General features: G+C 42.7%; 1 protein-coding gene across 1 annotated transcript in view; it reads right to left on the bottom strand.

The window, feature by feature from the left end:
- The window catches only part of LOC129714817 (uncharacterized), a 102,406-nt gene extending 89,290 nt beyond the window's left edge, over nt 1-13,116 (bottom strand). Inside the window, exons 1-6 of the mRNA XM_055664659.1 lie at nt 11,901-13,116; nt 10,926-10,961; nt 6,951-6,977; nt 3,604-3,624; nt 566-580; nt 119-145 (exon numbers count right to left, since the gene is read on the bottom strand). Of these exons, the coding sequence (XP_055520634.1) occupies nt 119-145; nt 566-580; nt 3,604-3,624; nt 6,951-6,977; nt 10,926-10,961; nt 11,901-12,090 (316 nt within the window). The 5' untranslated portion in view covers nt 12,091-13,116. The remainder of the gene's footprint in view (nt 1-118; nt 146-565; nt 581-3,603; nt 3,625-6,950; nt 6,978-10,925; nt 10,962-11,900) is intronic.
- Between the last annotated feature and the right edge of the window lie 8,718 nt (nt 13,117-21,834).

The raw sequence follows: 21,834 nt of genomic DNA, 5'->3' as shown, positions 1-21,834 counted from the left end.
CTGAGTTGACTAAAGTCCTGCCCGATATTCGCTATTCAAGTGAAACCAATATTGCAGTCGGCGCTGGATGTCTGCTGGATAATATTCGGACGACATCTGAGACACTGCAACATCTTACCTGAACGTCGTAAAATTGCTTCCGCTTCTGTAAATGGATAAGTTAATAATGATTAAGTACACGAACGATGGAGAAGAATAGAAAACTATTCGGAAGGGGGAGCTAATACGACGAGGAGGATATGGGTTCAAGAGCAAGCATTAGATAGGTAGACGAATAAAATGTGTGGTCATAATTGTATCGAGAGCTGTCGGTGCCCGCAGCGTTTCATAGTGACGTGTTTGGTAATCAACCTATACTGTCAAATTTCACATCAACGTGGATGTGTTTATGGCAGCCAAAGAATTGTATTCTGCATGCTGTAACTCGGACGTTACTCACCTGTGTCTGGGGAAATGCGATCATAGCACGGACCAGTGATAGTCAGTGTAGAATAAATAATAACGGGAAACAGAACTGAAAAGACGACGGCTGAGTCTGTGTTTGGAAATGCGACGCCCTACGTACCTTCTTCCGGAGTCGCTGCAAAGTAAAGATCAAACCAGCGCATAAATGAATTATCATACACGTGCGTTACGGTATTGAAGTTCGAAGTTCATACAGCTTTAACGATACTGGAAGATCAGTCATTCTAATACATTTTCAGCTGATGTGAAGAAATCAATTTTCAATTGCGTGTTATTTATGGATGCCAGAGGTCACAGCATATGTGCCCATAAATCTCTAGCTCATCCTGCACTGGTGCGAAATAAATACAAACGAGGAAGCTCCCAGCAAGATTCTTGATATAGTAGATGTGAAAAAGGTGGTCACTGTTGCTAATCTTACTATAGTACACCGGTTAAACGCTAAAGATGTGGAATGAGTCATCGCTGCATACAAAGAGACATACAAAACAACAGTCTGAAGAAGGGTCTCGACCAGAAACGTCATCCATACCATCTCTCCAGAGATGTTGCCTGTCCCGCTGAGTTACTCCAGCTTTTTGCGGCTATCTTAGGTTTAATCCAGCATCTGGAGTTCCCTCCAACATAGAACAGCAGTTAACCTTTCTGGGTTTATTACAGATATATTACAGCACACTTAGTCCCAAATGGTAATCACATGACACCATGTTGCGCCGTTTTGCAGCATACGTTTTAATGACATTTAAATAACATTTACGCCATGAGCACAGCTAGAAAATGTTTAGAGGGATAGGGGACAAATGTGGCAGTTGTGACCAGTGTAAATGAGTCATTTGTTGTCATGAGCCAGTTGAGGCGGAGTCTGTTCGGTCATTCTGTGACTGAATTGAGCATGCAGTTTCCCAGTGCAGGGGGGAGTTGGAGGCCCAGGGCTTTTGAGTACCGGAACTTGGGTAGATAAGATAAGATGCACACGAGGAAGAATCAGCACAATGGCAAAATAATATGCGCAACGCACATATTGGAAGATATTGACGCATCTATTAAAGGAATATAAAGAAGCGCGGGGGAACATTATGTATTTGGGACTTCACCTCCGCCAAGGCCGCAACTTGTCTCAGGAAACACTGCAAGCCAAACTGCGGACAGACCCGCTGCTCTCGAAGGAGGTTCATAGGGGTTGTTAAGCATAAATGTTTCGAATGTAATAACGCTTGCCTTGATTGAACATGATTCCTGGGATGTCAGGACTTTCATATGAAGAAAGACTAGATGGACTCGGCTTGTACTGGCTGGAATTTAGAAGATTGAGGGGGGATCTTATAGAAACTCACAACATTCTTAAGATGTTGGACAGGCTGGATGCAGGAAGATTGTTCCCGATGTTGGGGAAGTCCAGAACAAGGGGTCACAGTTTACGGATAAGGGGGAAGTCTTTTAGGACCGAGATGAGAAAAACATTTTCCACACAGAGAGTGGTGCATCTCTGGAATTCACTGCCACAGAATGTAGTTGAGGCCAGTTAATTGGCTATATTTAAGAGGGAGTTAGATGTGGCCCTTGTGGCTAAAGGGGTCAGCGGGTATGGAGAGAAAGCAGGTAGAGGATACTGAGTTGGATGATCAGCCATGATCATATTGAATGGCGGTGCAGGCTCGAAGGGCCGAATGGCCTACTCCTGCACGTATTTTCTATGTTTCTATGTTTCTATGCAGCATATCTGGATAGAAGGAATTCGGGTGTTTCGGATGTGTCGGGTCGAGTCTGAAGAAGGGTCACCCGTTCCTTTTCTCCAGCGATGCTGCTTGTCCCGTTGAGTTACTTCAGCATCGTGTGTCTATTATAGATTTAGATATTCAGAAGACGTTATTCCCGCTTCAAGCGACGGCGGTAGCATGGGGACAGAAACAAAATGACTCAAAATTCAACCGATAATCCAAACTCTCATAGTAAAATATTTGAACAAGAGGACCGTGACCAGCAGTTAGCAAGAGCACATGATGAAGAATTCAAAGTTTAATCAAACGCTGAACAAATCCCTGGAGGACCGTGACCGTTAACTCGACACTGTGAAGCGTATCGTGACTGCAGTTTGGTATCTTGCTTAATTGTGCCGTGTGCCGTGATGAGGTGGGGCTACAAAGCAATTGGAGAGAGAAACAATAAAGTCTGCAGCGTGCATATATTTAGATGCTATTTTCATTCGAGCAAAACGGAACAGTACGAAGTGACACAGTAACTTTAAAACAATTACCACGTTAAAGAAAAAAACACTGCTTACTCGCTAAAGAATGGGAAATTTAAACTACCAATCCAACCAGAAGCGATACATTATTTTAGATGTTAGAGATTTACTAGAATGTTGCCTGGGTTTCAGCAACTAAGTTACAGAGAAAGGTTGAACAAGTTAGGGCTTTATTCTTTGGAGCGCAGAAGGTTAAGGGGGGACTTGATAGAGGTTTTTTAAATGATGAGAGGGATAGACAGCGTTGACGTGGAAAAGCTTTTCCAACTGAGAGTAGGGAAGATTCAAACAAGGGGGCATGACATGAGAATTAAGGGACTGAAGTTTAGGGGTAACATGAGGGGGAACTTCTTTACTCAGAGAGTGGTAGCTGTGTGGAATGAGCTTCCAGTGAAGGTGGTGGAGGCAGGTTATTTTTTATCATTTAAAAATAAATTGGATAGTTATATGGATGGGAAGGGAATGGAGGGTTATGGTCTGAGCGCAGGTATATGGGACTAGGGGAGATTATGTGTTCGGCACGGACTAGAAGGGTCGAGATGGCCTGTTTCCGTGCTGTAATTGTTATATGGTATATGGTTAGATACTGCTCGGATAGACTCAATTCAGCCCACCGAATCCATGGCAACCAGCGTAATATTATCTTACACACGAGAGGATTTTTTTTTCAAAGTAGACGAAGCCAATTCACCCAAAAAAAAAGCTGTGCATCTTTCGTGTGTGCATGCAAATGGAGAAGCCCGAGGAAACCCACGTGGTCCCAGAGACAACGGAGAACATTTCTTGACAAACATCACCCGGAGTTAGAATCGAACCCGAATGGCTAGAACTGTAAGGCAGTAACTCTACCGCTATGCCAGTGTGCCGCCTTAATCAATCATGTAATTGCATACCCCTTTTGAGTCTTCTTGGTACTGCAAAGGAGGAACATAAAGTTTGAGTTAAAAGTAATGTGAGTCATATGAACTATTTGAAATAAAAACCATTGTTCGGCTTGAGAGAATACTACTTGTGCCCAAAACATAATTATCATGGTCACATGCGGTCCACTACTTGTTAAGAGATCTGTGCAAACATAATTAAAGTACGTTCTTTTGGGAATGAGATGGGAAGAAATATATTTGGTCTGAGGGTGGTGAATCTGCGGAATTATTTTCCACGAAAGACTGTGGTGGTCGTCAGTGGATATATTTTATCCGCAGGTAGATATATTAGTACATGTGTCAGAGGTTATGGGGAGAAGGCAGGAGAATATGGTTCGGATGGAAACTTACATAAGCCATGATGATGCGGCTATCATCCTCATATTTCGTTTCATTGTAACCTTTTAGTTAGACATAGACATAGACGTAGAAAATAGGTGCAGGAGAAGGTTATTCGGCCCTTCGAGCCAACACCGCCATTCATTGTGATCATGGCTGATCGTCCCCTATCAATAACCCGTGCCTGCCTTCTCCCCATATCCCTTGATTCCACTAGCCCCTAGAGCTCTATCTAACTCTCTCTTACATCCATCCAGTGATTTGGCCTCCACCGCCCTCTGTGGCAGGGAATTCCATAAATTCACAACTCTCTGGGAGAAAACGTTTTTTCTCACCTCAGTATTAAATGTTGAGATAATAATCTGCCCCTTGTTTTTGCCGCCAACGTGGATAGCCTCACAGTTATCTATATTATACTGCATCTGCCACGCATCTGCCCACTCACTCAACCTGTCCAGGTCACCCTGCAACCTCCTACCATCCTCTTCACAGTTCACACTGCCACCCAGCTTTGTGCCATCCGCAAACTTGCTAGTGTTGCTAATAGTATCGTCGAGGAAAGAGTCGATTTACCAGAAGCATCGGAATAGGAAACATGCCAAATGAGTATAAAGTTGTCGGTACTCCTTGGAGGAAATACATCATCAACTCAATTTGACTCCCGTTCAGAGACATGCATTTGAACTGGTTGACCACACGTGAGTTTCAATACAGTACAACACAGAAGCACTCATGGCAGACAGAACAATGTGTATAAAAACGATAGTGTTGATGTGCCACCAAATCTGAGTCCAAATCATATGCACAGCAAACCGTCTCTTCAAATAATATCATATTTCGGAGTCAGTTGAGTCAGGCGCCTTGGGATTAGTGGTCAGCGTTAAGCTAGAGATGTTCAAGGTTGGATTCCTCATGGGACGCCCTCACTAATCGCCATACACAGCAACACTGGATAAGCAAATCAACCAGATGCATCGAAGCACTTCGCATCTTAGTTCTCAGTATCATGGACAACAAGCTTCATTGAGGATCAATCTGCGAGACTGACGTCGGGCAGAGATAGTTATGGGTGACTCGATTGGCCGGGATGCGGACTTGAGATTCTTTGGCGGCAGGGGAGACTCGACGATGGTCTGTTGCCTCCCTGGTGCCAGGGATCAAGATATCACGAACCGAATTCAGAACATATTCGAGTTGGAAGGTGAATAGCCGGCAGTAGTTGTGCACGGTGGCACAAGCGACATAGGGAAGAAGAGGAAGGAGGTTCTGCCACGAGAGTTTGGAGAGTAGGAAGAAGACTGAAAAACAGGACATCAAGGGTGGTTATCTCTGGATTGCTACCAGTACATCGTGTTACTGAGGGCAGGAACAGGGAGATAGGGGATATGTATGTGTTGCTGAGAGGCTGGTGCAGGGAGCAAGGATTTAGCTTTATATACCACTGTGGTCTCGTCTGGGATAGGGGTGACCTGTCCAAATGGGATGGGTTACACCTTAACTGTAGGGGGACCAGCGTTCTGGCAGACAGGTTTCCTAGGGCTACATGTATGTATTGAAACTAAACAGTGGGGTGTAGGTATTGACAAATTGGGAGCATAAATATGCAGCTAAAGGGGAAGCGAGTACAGGAAAAGTTGCAATATACTCTAGAATTAATGGGAAGGAAAGTTCGAGAAGGGATAAGGCTAATAGGGACCGGAATGAGAGGGGAGGCGAATACCGAAGACAAGGTGTTGTATATGAATGCGTGAATTATAAGAAATATATTGGACGAGCTTGAGGCTCAGTTAGAAATTGGCAAGTATGATTTTGTGGGAATTACAGAGACATGGCAACAAGAGGGCCAGGGCTGGGAACTGAATATTCAAGGATATCCCTCCTATCGAAAAGACAAGCAGGTGTGCAGAGGGGATGGGCTAGCTCTGTTGGTGAGGAGTGCAATTCAATCCCTTGCAAGGGGTGACATCAATACGGGATATGTGGAGTCAGTATGGATAGATCTAAGGAATTGGACGGTTAAAAAATACCCAAATGGGACTAGTCGATAGGCCCCCAAACAGTAGCCTGGACAGAGGGCGCAAGTTGAGTCAAGAGTTAAAATTGGCATGTCGTAAAGTTAATGCTCCTATCGGTATGGGAGATTTCAACATCCAGGTAGACTGGGAAAATCTCAGTGCATTCACAAATTGGCGAAAAGAGTGTGAACGGAAGCAACAGGGAAGGTCCAATAACTGATCGCTATCCACGACACGGGGTCACACTTCGTCTGACATACGATTGATTTCGTTGTGCAATAACTCAGGACAAGGGAAGAATAAGAATTATACTGAATGTCTTGCTCATGAATATAGAGCCAGATCTTAAAACTCTTTTAGTTTGGAGATACAACGCGGAAATAGATCATGTTTGCACACCGAGACCGCGCCGACCAGCGATCCCCGCACATTAACAATATCCTATCCCCACTGGGGATGTGTTTTACATTTACCAAGCCAATTAACCTAAACTCCTGCACATCATTGGAGTGTGGGACGAAACCGAAGATCACGGAGAAAACCCGCGCAGACAGCACCCGTAGTCGAGAACGAACCCGGGTCCCCGGCGCTGCATTCCCTTTAAGGCAGCAACTCTACTGATACGCCTCCTTGCTGCCACTCTTGCCAAGCTATGAGCAGGAAATGCGTTTGCCAAGTTTAAAAAAACAAACAAACATACTTGAAAATTTGTTTATTTTTCATGGACTTTTATGACTATTGTAGAGTGATGATTGTACTCCGAATATCGCTAAATATTTTAATTCTCAAGAAATGTAGTATAAAAAGTAGTCTTTCCCCATTATGGTGTCTTGTCACGTTATACGAATTTGAATTAAACGATTTAAACAAATGATTGTTTGACAAATAAGTTAAGCACATCTCATCTCACTTCTCAGTATTATGATAACAAGCTGTCTAAAATATGGATGCATTGTTACTTACTTAAAACTTTGATGAGCCTCTGAAAGTCTGAACAAAATTAAACCGAATATAAGTTTCCAAAACACACTGAAATGATTTTCTTAATTACTAAGACATTGAAGGAGGTTATTCAGCCCAAGGAGTTTAGGCCGCCTCCCATCACAGCGATCCCACCTGTCTTTCCTTCTTTTCCCTATGTCTTGCACCGATGCAGATCATTCATCGCGTAAGTGCATCACCTTTCCAGGGATTCATTAGCTCCTTCCCAACACCACGGACTCATTCACTGATTTTGTAGAAAGTAACTGCAGATGCTGGTTTACAACAAACATCGACACACAATGCCATAGTAGTACAGCAGAACAGGCAGCATCCCTGCAGAGAGGGAATGGGTGCCGTTTCGTGTCGGGTTAAAAGGCCTCGATCCGTAACGTCACCAATTTCTTCTCTCCAGAGATGCTGTCTGTTTGCTGTTACTTATAACCATATAACCATATAACAATTACAGCACGGAAACAGGCCATCTCGGCCCTACAAGTCCATGCCGAACAATTTCTTTTCCCCTTAGTCCCACCTGCCTGCACTCGTACCATAACCCTCCATTCCCTTCTAATCCATATGCCTATTCAATTTATTTTTAAATGATACCAATGAACGTGCCTCCACCACTTCCACTGGGAGCTCATTCCACACCGCCACCACTCTCTGCGTAAAGAGGTTCCCCCTCATATTACTCCTAAACTTCTGTCCCTTAATTGATAAGTCATGTCCTCTTGTTTGAATCTTCCCTATTCTCAAAGGGAAAAGCTTGTCCACATCAACTCTGTCTATCCCTCTCATCATTTTTAAAGACCTCTATTAGGTCCCCCTTTAACCTTCTGCGCTCCAGAGAATAAAGACCTAACTTATTCAACCTATCTCTGTAACTTAGTTGTTGAAACCCAGGCAACAATTCTAGTAAATCTCCTCTGTACGCTCTCTATTTTGTTGACATCCTTCCTATAATTGGGCGACCAAAATTGTACACCATACTCCAGATTTGGTCTCACCAATGCCTTGTACAATTTTAACATTACATCCCAGCTTCTATACTCAATGCTCTGATTTATAAAGGCTAGCATACCAAAAGCTTTCTTTACCACCCTTTCTATATGAGATTCCACCTTCAAGGAACTATGCACGGTTATTCCCAGATCCCTCTGTTCAACTGTATTCTTCAATTCCCTACCATTTACCATGTACGTCCTATTTTGATTTGTCCTGCCAAGGTGTAGCACCTCACATTTATCAGCATTAAACTCCATCTGCCATCTTTCAGCCCATTTTTCCAAATGGCCTAAATCACTCTGTAGACTTTGGAAATCCTCTTCATTATCCACAACACCCCCTATCTTGGTATCATCTGCATACTTACTAATCCAATTTACCACACCTTCATCCAGATCATTGATGTACATGACAAACAACAAAGGACCCAACACAGATCCCTGAGGCACCCCACTAGTCGCCTGCCTCCAACCCGATAAACACCCATCCACCATTACCCTCTGGCTTCTCCCATTCAGCCACTGTTGAATCCATCTTGCTATTCCTGCATTTATACCCAACAGTTGAACCTTCTTAACCAACCTTCCATGAGGAACCTTGCCAAAGGCCTTACTAAAGTCCAGATAGACAACATCCACTGCTTTACCCTCGTCAATTTCCCTAGTAACCTCTTCAAAAAATTCAAGAAGATTAGTCAAACATGACCTTCCAGGCACAAATCCATGTTGACTGTTCCTAATCAGACCCTGTTTATCTAGATGATTATATATATTGTCTCTAAGTATCTTTTCCATTAATTTTCCCACCACTGAAGTCAAACTAACAGGTCTATAATTGCCAGGTTTACTTTTAGAACCCTTTTTAAACAATGGAACAACATGCGCAGTACGCCAATCCTCGTGGACTATTCCCGTTTCTAATGACATTTGAAATATTTCTGTCATAGCCCCGGCTATTTCTACACTAACTTCCCTCAATGTCCTAGGGAATATCCTGTCAGGACCTGGAAACTTATCCACTTTTATATTTTTCAAAAGTGTCAGTACTTCTTTTACTTTGAACCTCATAGTATCTATAGCTACTCTACTAGTTTCCCTTACCTCGCATAATTCAATATCCTTCTCCTTGGTGAATACCGAAGAAAAAAAAATGTTCAATATCTTCCCCATCTCTTTTGGCTCTGCAGATAGCTGTCCACTCTGTCTCTCCAATGGACCAATTGTATCCCTCCTTATCCTTTTGCTATTAATATAGCTGTAGAAACCCTTTGGATTGACTTTCACCTTACTTGCCAAAGCAACCTCATATCTTCTTTTAGCTTTTCTAATTTCTTTCTTAAGATTTGTTTTACATTCCTTATACTCCTCAAGCACCTCGTTTACTTCATGCTGCCTATAATTATTGTAGATCTCCCTCTTTTTCCGAACAAGATGTCCAATTTCCCTTGAAAACCAGGGCTCTTTCCAATTTTTACTGTTTCCTTTCAACCGAACAGGAACATAAAGATTCTGTACTCTTAAAATTTCCCCTTTAAATGTCCTCCATTTCTCTTCTACATCTTTCCCATAAAACAAAATGTCCCAGTTCACTCCTTTTAAATCATCTCGCATCGCATCAAAGTTAGCCTTTCTCCAATCAAAAATCTCAACCCTAGGTCCAGTTCTGACCATCTCCATAGTTATATTGAAACTAATAGTATTGTGATCACTGGACCCGAAGTGCTCCCCAACGCATACCTCCGCCACCTGTCCAGTCACATTTCCCAACAGGAGGTCCAGCACTGCCCCTCCTCTAGTAGGTACCTCTATGTATTGCTGCAAAAAACTATCCTGCACACATTTTACAAACTCCAACCCATCCGGCCCATTTACAGAATGTGTTTCCCAGTCTATGTGTGGAAAGTTGAAATCTCCCACAATCACTACCTTGTGCTTACTACTAATCTCTGCTATCTCCTTACATATTTGCTCTTCCAATTCTCGTTCCCCGTTTGGCGGTCTATAATACACCCCTATAAGTGTTGCTACACCTTTCCCACTTCCCAATTCCACCCAAATAGCCTCCCCAAATGAGCCCTCCAATCTATCCGGCCAAAGCACTGCTGTAATATCTTCAGCATTGTGTGTAGGTCATTTACAATTTATCTGGCTTTCGGGTGTGGGATGAATCGAGAGTAGCCGGTGGAAAGAGGAGCCGTCACGTGGAGAGGGTGCAAGATCGACAAAATTGCAATTTCCAAGGGCAAAATTGAAACCCTCCGACGCACCACGATTAGCGAATATTTGTCGATTAGTTCATCTGTCGTTTGCAATTTGCCACTTTCCCATTCGCAATGTTGGGCAATATTGTTTGTCATTTCCTCTTCCCACATAACATTCCCATCTATCTCCCTGAATGGAACCACTTAATTGCCCTCAGACTGTGCATGTTAGAATTTCAGACGGCGGATCTGGAATAGTTCTTGTACCGAGGGTAGGGAGACGCCAATGATCCTCTCTGCTCCCCTCACTACCCTCTGCAGAACCTTCCTGTCTGAGCAGTTACAGTTGGAGTACCACGTATTCATGCAGTAGGTGAGTACAGACTCCACCGTGCCCCTGTAAAAAGTCCTGAGGATGTTGGTGGGGAGTAGTTAACAAGATACGTCAAGATGTTCAAATAATGTCCCACAGAAATAATAACACGCATAATTACATTTTAAAAATCGATTATATGACTAAATGCAACACTATCTGCTCGCTTGCTTTTCCGTTATCGGTTATTCTTTGATCATGAGTAAATTAACATTTTTCATTGTGTACAAAGTACAAAGGCGGATAATTCTCTGAATAGAAAATTACATTGTAGACAAAGTGCTTTATGTGGTGATCGTTGAAGTTGTTAATGTAACGTCATTTTACGCCGACATGTTGTCAAGTTGGCACTTATACTCAAATATAATCAATATACCTGATTGGCCGCCAACAGATCTCTTTTCTCTTGGAACTGTAATGTTGAAAACACGTGATAAGTCTTCATAGTCAAAGCCTCCAGACGATCACATACACATTTTGAAACAGCCAATGTTGAACTATAACATACCGTGGAAATGCTAAAGATTTTAACATAGCAATCAACTTTAAACATTCGAAACGAATGTGCAGACTATAATTTGCCACTGTATTTGATTATGAACACTTTGATTTAAGAGTCTGCGATGTGAAATCGTAGAAAGACATACATTCTGGAATTTAAAAGTTCTACATTGCTTTTGAATGTATCAGGTGTTTTAATGGGTTTTTTTCTGGAGCTGAATATTATGTGTAATATCCCAGAATGTCATCTGTATCTTTTATTCAAATAATATCTTAAAATTAAAAAAATTATGTCGCCTATTCAGTTATTATCCGACTTTCCTTCAAATAAATCTAGCTGCATATAACTTTCGAAACAGAATTTCAGAGCTATCGTATTCTGTGCGGTATTTGAAAAGGGGTACCTAAAATTTGAAAAGCCATGGTAATTTTCCGAATAAGGTATATATATTTGTGCGATGCTATTTCGTTCAGTCTTATCATTGAATTCCAAGGATGCCAACTTCAATATAAAGTCGTAGTGTGATACAGCGTACAAAATATCATTTCGACCGAACATACCCGCTGCGATCACCATACCCCATCGCTAACAATCCCACCTGCCTGCGACTGGCCCATATACTTCCAAACCTAACCTATCAATGTACGTGTCCACATGTCTTTTAACCCACGATAAAGATATTGCGTGAAGACTTCATCATGTTATGGTCCTGAATTTTCGGGCGTACGCTGACAACGTCGTGGTTCTTTACATGTCTTACAGCAGCCTTCCGCGGCTTATTATAGCTTCAATGCATACATTATTATATTTTATGAGAAGAACAACATGATAGAAGTTATACTTTGTTACCTCGTGTGCCCATTTTAACGACGGTACCCCTGTCTCCTTTCCAATCGTCAACTTCACTTGATTTCGTGTCTCGGCCAATCGGTCCAGGATATTTATCCTCATCCATAATAAATCTTGTAATACAGAAAAATATGATATGGTTATGTTTTATATATTTATTTCGTGTAAAACTCTTTATTAAACTCGGCATATCATTGACCTTTTATTCTTATAATTACGAGCACTTAGAAACATAGAAACATAGAAAATAGGTGCAGGAGTAGGCCATTCGGCCCTTCGAGCCTGCACCGCCATTCGATATGATCATGGCTGATCATCCAACTCAGTATCCTGTACCTGCCTTCTCTCCATACCCCCTGATCCCTTTAGCCACAACGGCCACATCTAACTCTACTTGATTAGATAGAAGCGTGACGTTACTACAAGCATTGTCATAGTAATTTTCTGATGACTGTGATACCTTTAATAAGAGGTCACAATTTATTTCCAACATCGAAATTATAATCAAAGACAAGGGGGCTGCAGATGCTAGAATCTAGAGCGACGATTGAAAGGATCTGTGGAGGAGTCAAAATTAAAAGCAGACGCATCTGCGATGGGAAATGGACGTTCGACGTTCTGGTTGTGACCTGCATCGTGCTAACGAGGGGTCCCGTATTGAAGAGTATGTCCATGCCCCTCCGCAGATGCCCCAGCACTTTGTTTTTAAATCAATATTCCAGCTTCTGCCGCCTCTTCTTCCTCCAGGAATGTAGATAATCCACATGGACCAACGGGCATTTTCTGCCATTTATTTTTCAGATCAACTCCGAATTTCAGGACACTTGGAAGGCCCTTTAATCCTCTACGTTATCACGAATCTAAAACAATGAAATATTCTGTTTCAACCACCTTATAAAGAAGGAAGCTTCGATCACTTACAGATCTCCTAATGGCGGAGGACGGGATTGTCTTCTCTTTGAAATAAAGTTGTACGCTTATTTTCGAACAGTTCGGACGGTATTTCTGGAAGAAAATAAAACAGACTATACTGAGTGTGTCAGGACGCACCAAGAAGAGAGAACAGGGTGTAGGTATCAAGTGCCCTGTCCAAAACTATTAGTCGGCTCTGGGGAGCAGGGAGTAGAATATATTTAACCCACAGAAAGAATGTTGGAAGAAATGGCCACGTTTCCGTCCCCACCAGCCATTCCACGCTTATGATATGTTTGCTTAGTACCGTACACGATGCAACACGCCCTTTAACTGGTTTTACCATCCCACGACCCAGGGACCCAAACAAGATTGGAGGTGAAGCTGCGATTAATTCGCTCTTCTTTCGATCAAATGTACTATCATAGAAATTCTCAGTCTGGTATCTTATGCCCTTATTAGAAAATGTAGCCACCATGCCGACAGTGCCGTCAGGCTAACCATGAATGTAACTTGTAACCGCTTGAGGTGCGCACATCGTACATTGCTTCTTGCCAACTGAAAAAAAGTAACATTGGCAAGGCTACTCATTGCTTCCTGTTTTCTGGCTAATCTCAATTTACACCAATATGTTCCTTATACTTATGTCGTAACGGTTAATGTGCCGTCTTATCAAAGTATTCTGAAAGTCTCGTAAACCACATGTCCCCTCCAGTTGACTGCCATTCGATTTGATAATCTGATCTGTTCCTGGCTTCGTCACCTCTTCCGAGACATTTTCCGCGAACTGGTCATTGCCCGATCTTCCATAAATGTATCATAATCCTGATTACGTAACTCTCCTTATACCCACAACAATTATCTACATACCACAACAAATTTCGACAAGCACAATATTGTCGAAATATCCTTGTCATCGTTTCTATACGGTAAAGTGCTTGGTTCAGAGCCGCTAGACGGAACAGGCTGGGATAATAGAAACTGCAGAGACAATACCGAATATGCATGCAATGTTTTTCCGGCTCTTAGACGTAAGATCTCGTGGAAGCATAATAATGCGGTTGTTTTAATTGTTTCAGTGAAGGCCAATGTAATGACCCGTGTCATCAAGAGTTTAAAATAGGTTGTTTTTTCAAGCTGTAAATAGATTTGTTTCCACGGGAAGGTTATTTTTTTACAGAAATGAAGACGCAGCACATGGCCAGAATGTGTGTGTGTTATCAATGTTCTCATCTCTATACTGCTAATCCAGATACATTTTGTATTTTCCCCAACATTTTGTTTTTTTCCCCAAAGTTCTCAACGTTTGTACTTTGGGCACATATGATGTGACAACAATTGATAATTAAAGTTAATAACTCGCAAAGTCTTGGCCATGCGTGTCGTATTCATTGCCCAATCATCTATGTGGGGGCGCGTAGGGGGGGGGGGGGGGGGGGGGGGGGGCGGTCATGTGTAATTTCCTCTAACCCATTTAATTAAAATACATGTCTAATTTCATAAGGTAGAAATATCTACGATTTTGACCCTGAACTGCCTAGAAAATTAAGGCAAACTATAGGGAAGTATATAGCTTTATTTTTTTTCCCCTAAACATCCTCCTAATATCTAATTTATGACTTAAAACATCTATTAATCGATGGTCGGCACGGTGACGCAGCGGTAACGATGCATCCTTGCGCCGGAGACCCGAGTTCGATCCCGACTACAGGTGCTGTGTGGACAGAGTTTGTACCTCCTCCCCGTGACTTCGTGGGTTTTCTCCGAGATCTCCGTGCTAATCCCACACTCCAAGCACGTACAAGTCTATAGGTTAACTGGCTAGGTATAAGTGTAGATTGTCCTTAGTTTATGCAGTAGTGTTATGCCCCTGTCCCACATAGGAAACCTGAATGAAAACCTCTGGAGACTTTGCGCCCACCCAAGGTTTCCGTGCGGTTCCCGGAGGTTCTCTGAGGTTTTTGTCAGTCTCCCTACCTGCTTCCACTACCCGCAACCTCCGGCAACCACCTGCAACCTCCGAGAACCGCACGGAAACCTTGGGGGTGGGGGGGGCGCAAAGTATCCAGAGGTTTCCGCTCAGGTTTCCTAAGTGAGACAAGGGCATTAGGATTACAGAATGATGAACTGAATTGAATAGCTACATGTTTTGGGACACTCCATTAACTTCACCGTCGCCACCCCCGTACCAGTTTCAAAATAAGTAACAGGGCTGCTAAATTTAACGTAAAATATTTCCTTTCATTCCCCGTACAATATTTAGGTCCAATTTACAGACTTACGTGCGATACTACTACACTTTATATTCATTGGCTTCATGTGTACGGAAAAATATTTGCAGGGCCTCGATATTTAGTAAGGAAATCAGTAATGTTTAGTACATAAATATTCCTTCAACCACCTATTAATTATTTTTGAATAAAATAGGGGAAATGCGTTGCGACGTTTATGTTGATACATTATTAGATGTTATATGTAATAAATTTGAGCCGGACAGAACCTCTCCTAATTGGTTATTTAATGACATTGTAACAAAGTGTCCATGGGCTTCCATTAATATTTTTACCCGAAATCTGGCATGTGTGCCTAGTGGCACTTCCATATACCGAATAATTTGTCAAATAATTGCATTGCCATTTCCCATGAAGTTCATCCACGTTAATTTACATTTGTTAAAAGTCCGGGTGTTATCCAACATGTTTTAGGAAGGCATCAATCGATTCCAAATGACTAAGGGCGATTTCATGTTATTGTACAAACAGTTAATGATATGCTAACTTAAAAGTACATATATCTGAAGCAGACACAAATGTTTGCAACGATATTGTTTTTTTCTCTCCAAATATCAAGCTCCGAGAGTATATCAATCTTAACATACAAGCCTCTAGCTGATCATTTTACGGAATGCCGCAAAATCTAAAGCTGTGTGTGGATGCGCCCATCTAACAGCTTGGAAAGTTAAGTCGAAATATCAATTAAATCACGCCATTTAATTGTAATAGACACGACAGAGTCGATGAACAATTTCATTTGGGTCTAACTTGGAACCCAAATTAATTCCTGAGTACCAGTTTTGTCCAAGTTCATCACCTCCATATAACCATATAACCATATAACAATTACAGCACGGAAACAGGCCATCTCGACCTTTCTAGTCCGTGCCGAACACGTATTCTCCCCTGGTCCCATATACCTGCGCTCAGACCATAACCCTCCATTCCATTCCCGTCCATATAACTATCCAATTTATTTTTAAATGATAAAAACGAACCTGCCTCCACCACCTTCACTGGAAGCTCATTCCACACAGCCACCACTCTCTGAGTAAAGAAGTTCACCCTCATGTTACCCCTAAACTTCTGTCCCTTAATTCTCAAGTCATGTCCCCTTGTTTGAATCTTCCCTACTCTCAGTGGGAAAAGTTTATCCACGTCAACTCTGTCTATCCCTCTCATCATTTTCAAGACCTCTATCAAGTCCCCCCCCCCCCCCCCCCCCTTAACCTTCTGCGCTCCAAAGAATAAAGCCCTAACTTGTTCAAACTTTCTCTGTAACTTAGTTGCTGAAACCCAGGCAACATTCTAGTAAATCTTCTCTATATTCTCTTTATTTTGTTGACATCCTTCTTATAATTAGGCGACCAAAATTGTACACCATACTCCAGAATTGGCCTCACCAATACTCAATGCTCTGATTTATAAAGGCCAGCACACCAAAAGCTTGCTTTACCACCCTATCTACATGAGATTCCACTTGCAGGGAACTGTGCACAGTTATTCCCAGATCCCTCTGTTCACCTGCATTCTTCAATTCCCTACCATTTACCATGTATGTCCTATTTTGATTTGTCCTGCCAAGATGTAGCACCTCACTCTTATCAGCATTAAACTCCATCTGCCATCTTTCAGCTCACTCTTCCAACTGGCATAAATCTCTCTGTAGACTTTGAAAAGCTACTTCATTATCCACAACCCCACCTATCTTAGTATCATCTGCATACTTACTAATCCAATTTACCACACCATCATCCAGATCATTGATGTACATGACAAACAACAGTGGACGCAACACAGATCCCTGTGGCACCCCACTCGTCACTGGCCTCCAACCTGACAAACAACCATCCACCATTACTCTCTGGCATCTCCCATTCAGCCACCTCGATCTAATTTCTTAAAGAGGAGTCAGGCTGGTGCTTTTACCCCAATAAAATAGTTGTGTAATCCCACCATATGTTAGAGAGAATGTCCACTCACCTCTGGGTGAAAGCTTTTTATGACTGACTTGCTGTGAGTGCTCAGACTGCAAACACGAAAATAAATTATTTGTGAACTAGTATTTTTATCGCTGACATTGCAAATCAAACTAACAATGTGATAGGTTTGGCAGTGGATCTGCCTCCGCGTTCTTTGGTGCTCAGCCAAAAGATAAGCAAAATTTGAGAATAACAATGGTGAAGAAAATTAGCTACACTGTTTGCGGGGAATGCAGAGTCAGACTTTATGCTTCGCGTCAAAAGAAAGCGAAGAGATGTGATCTACGATGAGAATTACACTTGTTCAACGCCGACGACTAGTAGAATTAATAGACTCAGTTGCCTGATGCTAAGGTAATGCTTTCTTTTAATGAGCACATCCGATAGAAACTGCAACTGAATTACAAGCAAACATTCCAAAATAAAACAGATGTACAAAGTGCTGGAGTAATTGAGTGGGTCAGACAGCATGCATCGAGGACAATTATAGGCCACGTTTCGGGACGGGACCCCTCTTCAGACGTATTCTAGTTGAAATGTGAGCTTAAAGAAGGGTTCGGACCCGAAATGCCACCAATATATGTTCTCCAGAGATGCTGCATGAACGCTAAGTTACTCAAGCACTTCGTATCGTTTGGTTTATGAACCAACATGTGCAGTTCCGTGTCCCATATAACCATATAACCATATAACAATTACAGCACGGAAACAGGCCATCTCGGCCCTACAAGTCCATGCCGAACACATTTTTTCCCCTTAGTCCCACCTGCCTGCACTCGTACCATAACCCTCCATTCCCTTCTCATCCATTTGCCTATCCAATTTATTTTTAAATGATACCAATGAACCTGCCTCCACCACTTCCACTGGGAGCTCATTCCACACCGCCACCACTCTCTGCGTAAAGAAGTTCCCCCTCATATTACCCCTAAACTTCTGTCCCTTAATTCTGAAGTCATGTCCTCTTGTTTGAATCTTCCCTATTCTCAAAGGGAAAAGCTTGTCCACATCAACTCTGCCTATCCCTCTCATCATTTTAAAGACCTCTATCAGGTCCCCCCTTAACCTTCACCGCTCCAGAGAATAAAGACCTAACTTATTCAACCTATCTCTGTAACTTAGTTCTTGAAACCCAGGCAACATTCTAGTAAATCTCCTCTGTACTCTCTCTCTATTTTGTTGACATCCTTCCTATAACTTGGCGACCAAAATTGTACACCTTCATTCCTAAATAAAATTTTAGAGGAACTCTCAGGAATCTTATCCTACGCAATATGACTAGAGGGTGGTGATCCTGCAATGTTCATTCACCTATTATGGAACATAGCATAGGTTAACACACGATGGCAATCGACTCAATCTTTGATTCACGTTAAATTTACTGCCACTCTTTGTTGAATGGTACTTCCCATGGCTCAACAATAGGACTGGACCTTTTTTATCCCAAGCGAGAATCAGCATGACTTTGACTTTAGTGTAGAGACACAGGGTGGAAACAGATCCTTTGACGCACCGAGTCCGCGAGGACCAACGATCAACTAGTAATATTCAACACACTAGGGACAATTTACAAAGCCAATTAATCTACAAAACTGCACGTCTTTGGAATGTGGACGTTAACCGGAGCGCCGGGAGAAAACCAACGCGGTTACTGGGACAACAACGGGTGCTGGTGGTGGTTCGTTTGAATTAAGAAGAGCAAAAGGTTGCTGGTGCTGGTTGGTATGAAATAAAGCACAGCAAATGGTTGCTGGTGGAGGTTTATTTGAAATGGACAATAGACAATAGACATAGGTGCAACGGTATTCGGCCCTTCGAATTCAATGTGATCATGGCTGATCATTCCCAATTAGTACCTCTTCCTGCCTTCTCCCCATATCCCCTGACCCCGATATTTTTAAGAGCCCTATCTAGCTCTCCCTTGAAAGCATCCAGAGAACCGGCCTCCACCGCCATCTGAGGCAGAGCATTTCCAGACTCACCACTCTCCGTGAGAAAAAGTGTTTGCTCGTCTCCGTTCTAAATGGCTTACTCCTTATTCTTAAACTGTGGCCTCTGGTTCTGGACTCCCCCAACATCCGGAACATGTTTCTTGCCTCTAGCGTGTCCAAACCCTTAACAATCTTATATGATTCAATGAGATATCCTCTCATCCTTCTAAACTCCAGAGTGTACAAGCCCAGCCGCTCCATTCTCTAAGCATATGACAGTCCCTCCATCCCGGGAATTAACCTTGTAAATCTACGCTGCACTCCCTCAATAGCAAGAATGTCCTTCCACAAATTAGGGGACCAAAACCGCACGCAGTATTCTAGGTGTGGTCTCACTAGGGCTCCGTACAACTGCAGAAGGACCTCGTTGGTCCTATATTCGATTCCACTTGTTATAAAGGCAACGTGTCATTCGCTTTCTTCACTGCTTGCTATACCTGCGTGCTTACTATCCTAGACTGATGTACATGTACCCCCAGATCCCGTTGCACTTCCCCTTTTCCTAGCTTGCCGCCAGTTAGATAGTAATCTGCCTTCCTGTGTTTGCTAACAAAGTGGATAACCTCACATTTAACCGTATTAAACTTCATCTGCCATGCATCTGCCCACTGCCCCAATCTGCCCAACCCCCACCCTGCATTCTCATAGCATCCTCCTCACAGTTCACACTGCCACCCAGCGGTGTGTCATCTGCAAATTTGCTAATGTTACTCTGAATCCCTTCATCCAAATCAATGAAGCGTATTGTAAATAGCTGCGGTCACAGCACCGAGCCAAGCGGTACCCCACTAGTCACTGCCTGCCATTCTGAAAGGGACCCGTTAATCCCTACTCTTTGTTTCCTGTCTGCCAACCACTTCTCTATCCATGACATCACTCTACCCCCAATACCATGTGCCCTCATTTTGCCCACTTATCTCCTATTTGAACCTTATCAAATGCTTTCCGAAAGTCCAGGTACACTACATCCACTGGATCTCCCTTGTCCATTTTTTCTAGTTACATCATCAAGATTAGTCAAGCATGATTTCCCCTTAGTAAATCCGTGTTGACTCGGACATATCCTGTTACTGCTATGCAAAAGTTTGGCTATCTCATCTTATATAATTGACTCCAGCATCTTCCCCACCACCGATGTCAGACTAACTGGTCTATAATTCCCTGTTTCCTCTCGCCCGTCTTTCTAAATAAGTGGGATAACATCAGCTACTCTCCAACCCTCAGAATCTGCTCCTGAGTCTTTTGAACATTGAAAATTATCACCAATGCATCCACGATTTCTAGAGCCACGTCCTTAAGTACCCTGGGATGCAGACCATCAGGTCCTGGGGATTTATCAGCCTTCAGTTCCATCAGTCTTTCCAACACCATTTCCTGCCTAATGTGGATTTCTTACAGTTCTTCCGTCACGCCAGATCCTCTGGCCACTACTATATCAGGATGATTGTTTTTGTCCTCCTTAGTGAAGACAGATCAAAAGTACCTGTTCAACTCATCTGCCATTTCCTTGTTCCCAATAATAAATTCACGTTTCCGTCTTCAAAGGTCCAACTTTGGTCTTAACTATTTTGTTCTCTTCACAGACCTAAAGAAGCTTTTACTATCCTGCTTTATATTCTTGGCTAGGCCGTCTTCAAAGGTCCAACTTTGGTCTTAACTATTTTGTTCTCTTCACAGACCTAAAGAAGCTTTTACTATCCTGCTTTATATTCTTGGCTAGGTTACCTTCGTACATCATCCTTTATTCCCGTATTTTCTTTTTGGTTATCTTCTGGTGTTCTTGAAACATTCCCCAATCCTCTTCCTTCCCGCTCATCTCTGCTACGTTGTACTTCTTCCCCTTAATTTGTTTGGCCTGCACTGTGCTTGAAACTGAAATGGCAATGGAAGTGAAATGAAATGAAAATGAGATGACTTGTTTGGCCTTCCCTGTGCTTGAAAATGAAATGGCAATGGCAATGGCAATGGCAATGGCAATGAAATTAATTGAAAATAAAATGAGCTTCAAGTCTGAGTCGATGGAGAATGGTGTTACATCCACTGCGGTTGCAGGGGAAGGAACCTGGGGATGGGATGGTTTGGGTGGGAAGGGATCTGTTAACTTGAGCTTTACGGAGGGAACGGTAACCAGGGCGTTGCGGAGGAGGACAGGACAGCCGACAGAAAATCTGCGGAATCATCTCATTTAGAATGCGCCCAAAGCTTGTTAAAATGTATCATTTTGCAGAAACGATTCCAGTTTTCACGTCGATTTTTTTAACTGTGAAGTCCCTGATGCACAAATTTTATACAGTAAACAACTCCATTGTTGAAAATCTTGTGATCGTTTATCCAGTGGATTTCAGACATTAACTGCCAATATTTTTGAAAATCCTTTGCAGGTAGGCTCAACTACTATTTTATCGCGATAGCGTTCGTCACTTTTAAGCGTAACAGGAGAAAATGACCTCAAATGAAGTTCTGAATTCTGTGTGTTATTTATTGACAATTCTGCACCTCTGTACAGAGAGAGAGAGAGAGAGAGAGAGAGAGAGAGAGAGAGAGAGAGAGAGAGAGAGAGAGAGAGAGAGAGAGAGAGAGAGAGAGAGAGAGAGAGAGAGAGAGAGAGAGAGAGAGAGAGAGAGAGAGAGAGAGAGAGAGAGAGAGAGAGAGAGAGAGAGAGAGAGAGAGAGAGAGAGGAGAGAGAGAGAGAGAGAGGGGGGGGGGATAGAGAGAGAGGGGGGGGATGGATAGAGGGGAGATAGAGGGCAAGTGCTGCGTGCAGGGATTTTATCAC

Source organism: Leucoraja erinacea, chromosome 42 (assembly GCF_028641065.1).
Source record: "Leucoraja erinacea ecotype New England chromosome 42, Leri_hhj_1, whole genome shotgun sequence".
Lineage (NCBI taxonomy): Eukaryota > Metazoa > Chordata > Chondrichthyes > Rajiformes > Rajidae > Leucoraja > Leucoraja erinaceus.
This window is presented reverse-complemented; position numbering and strand designations above follow the sequence as displayed.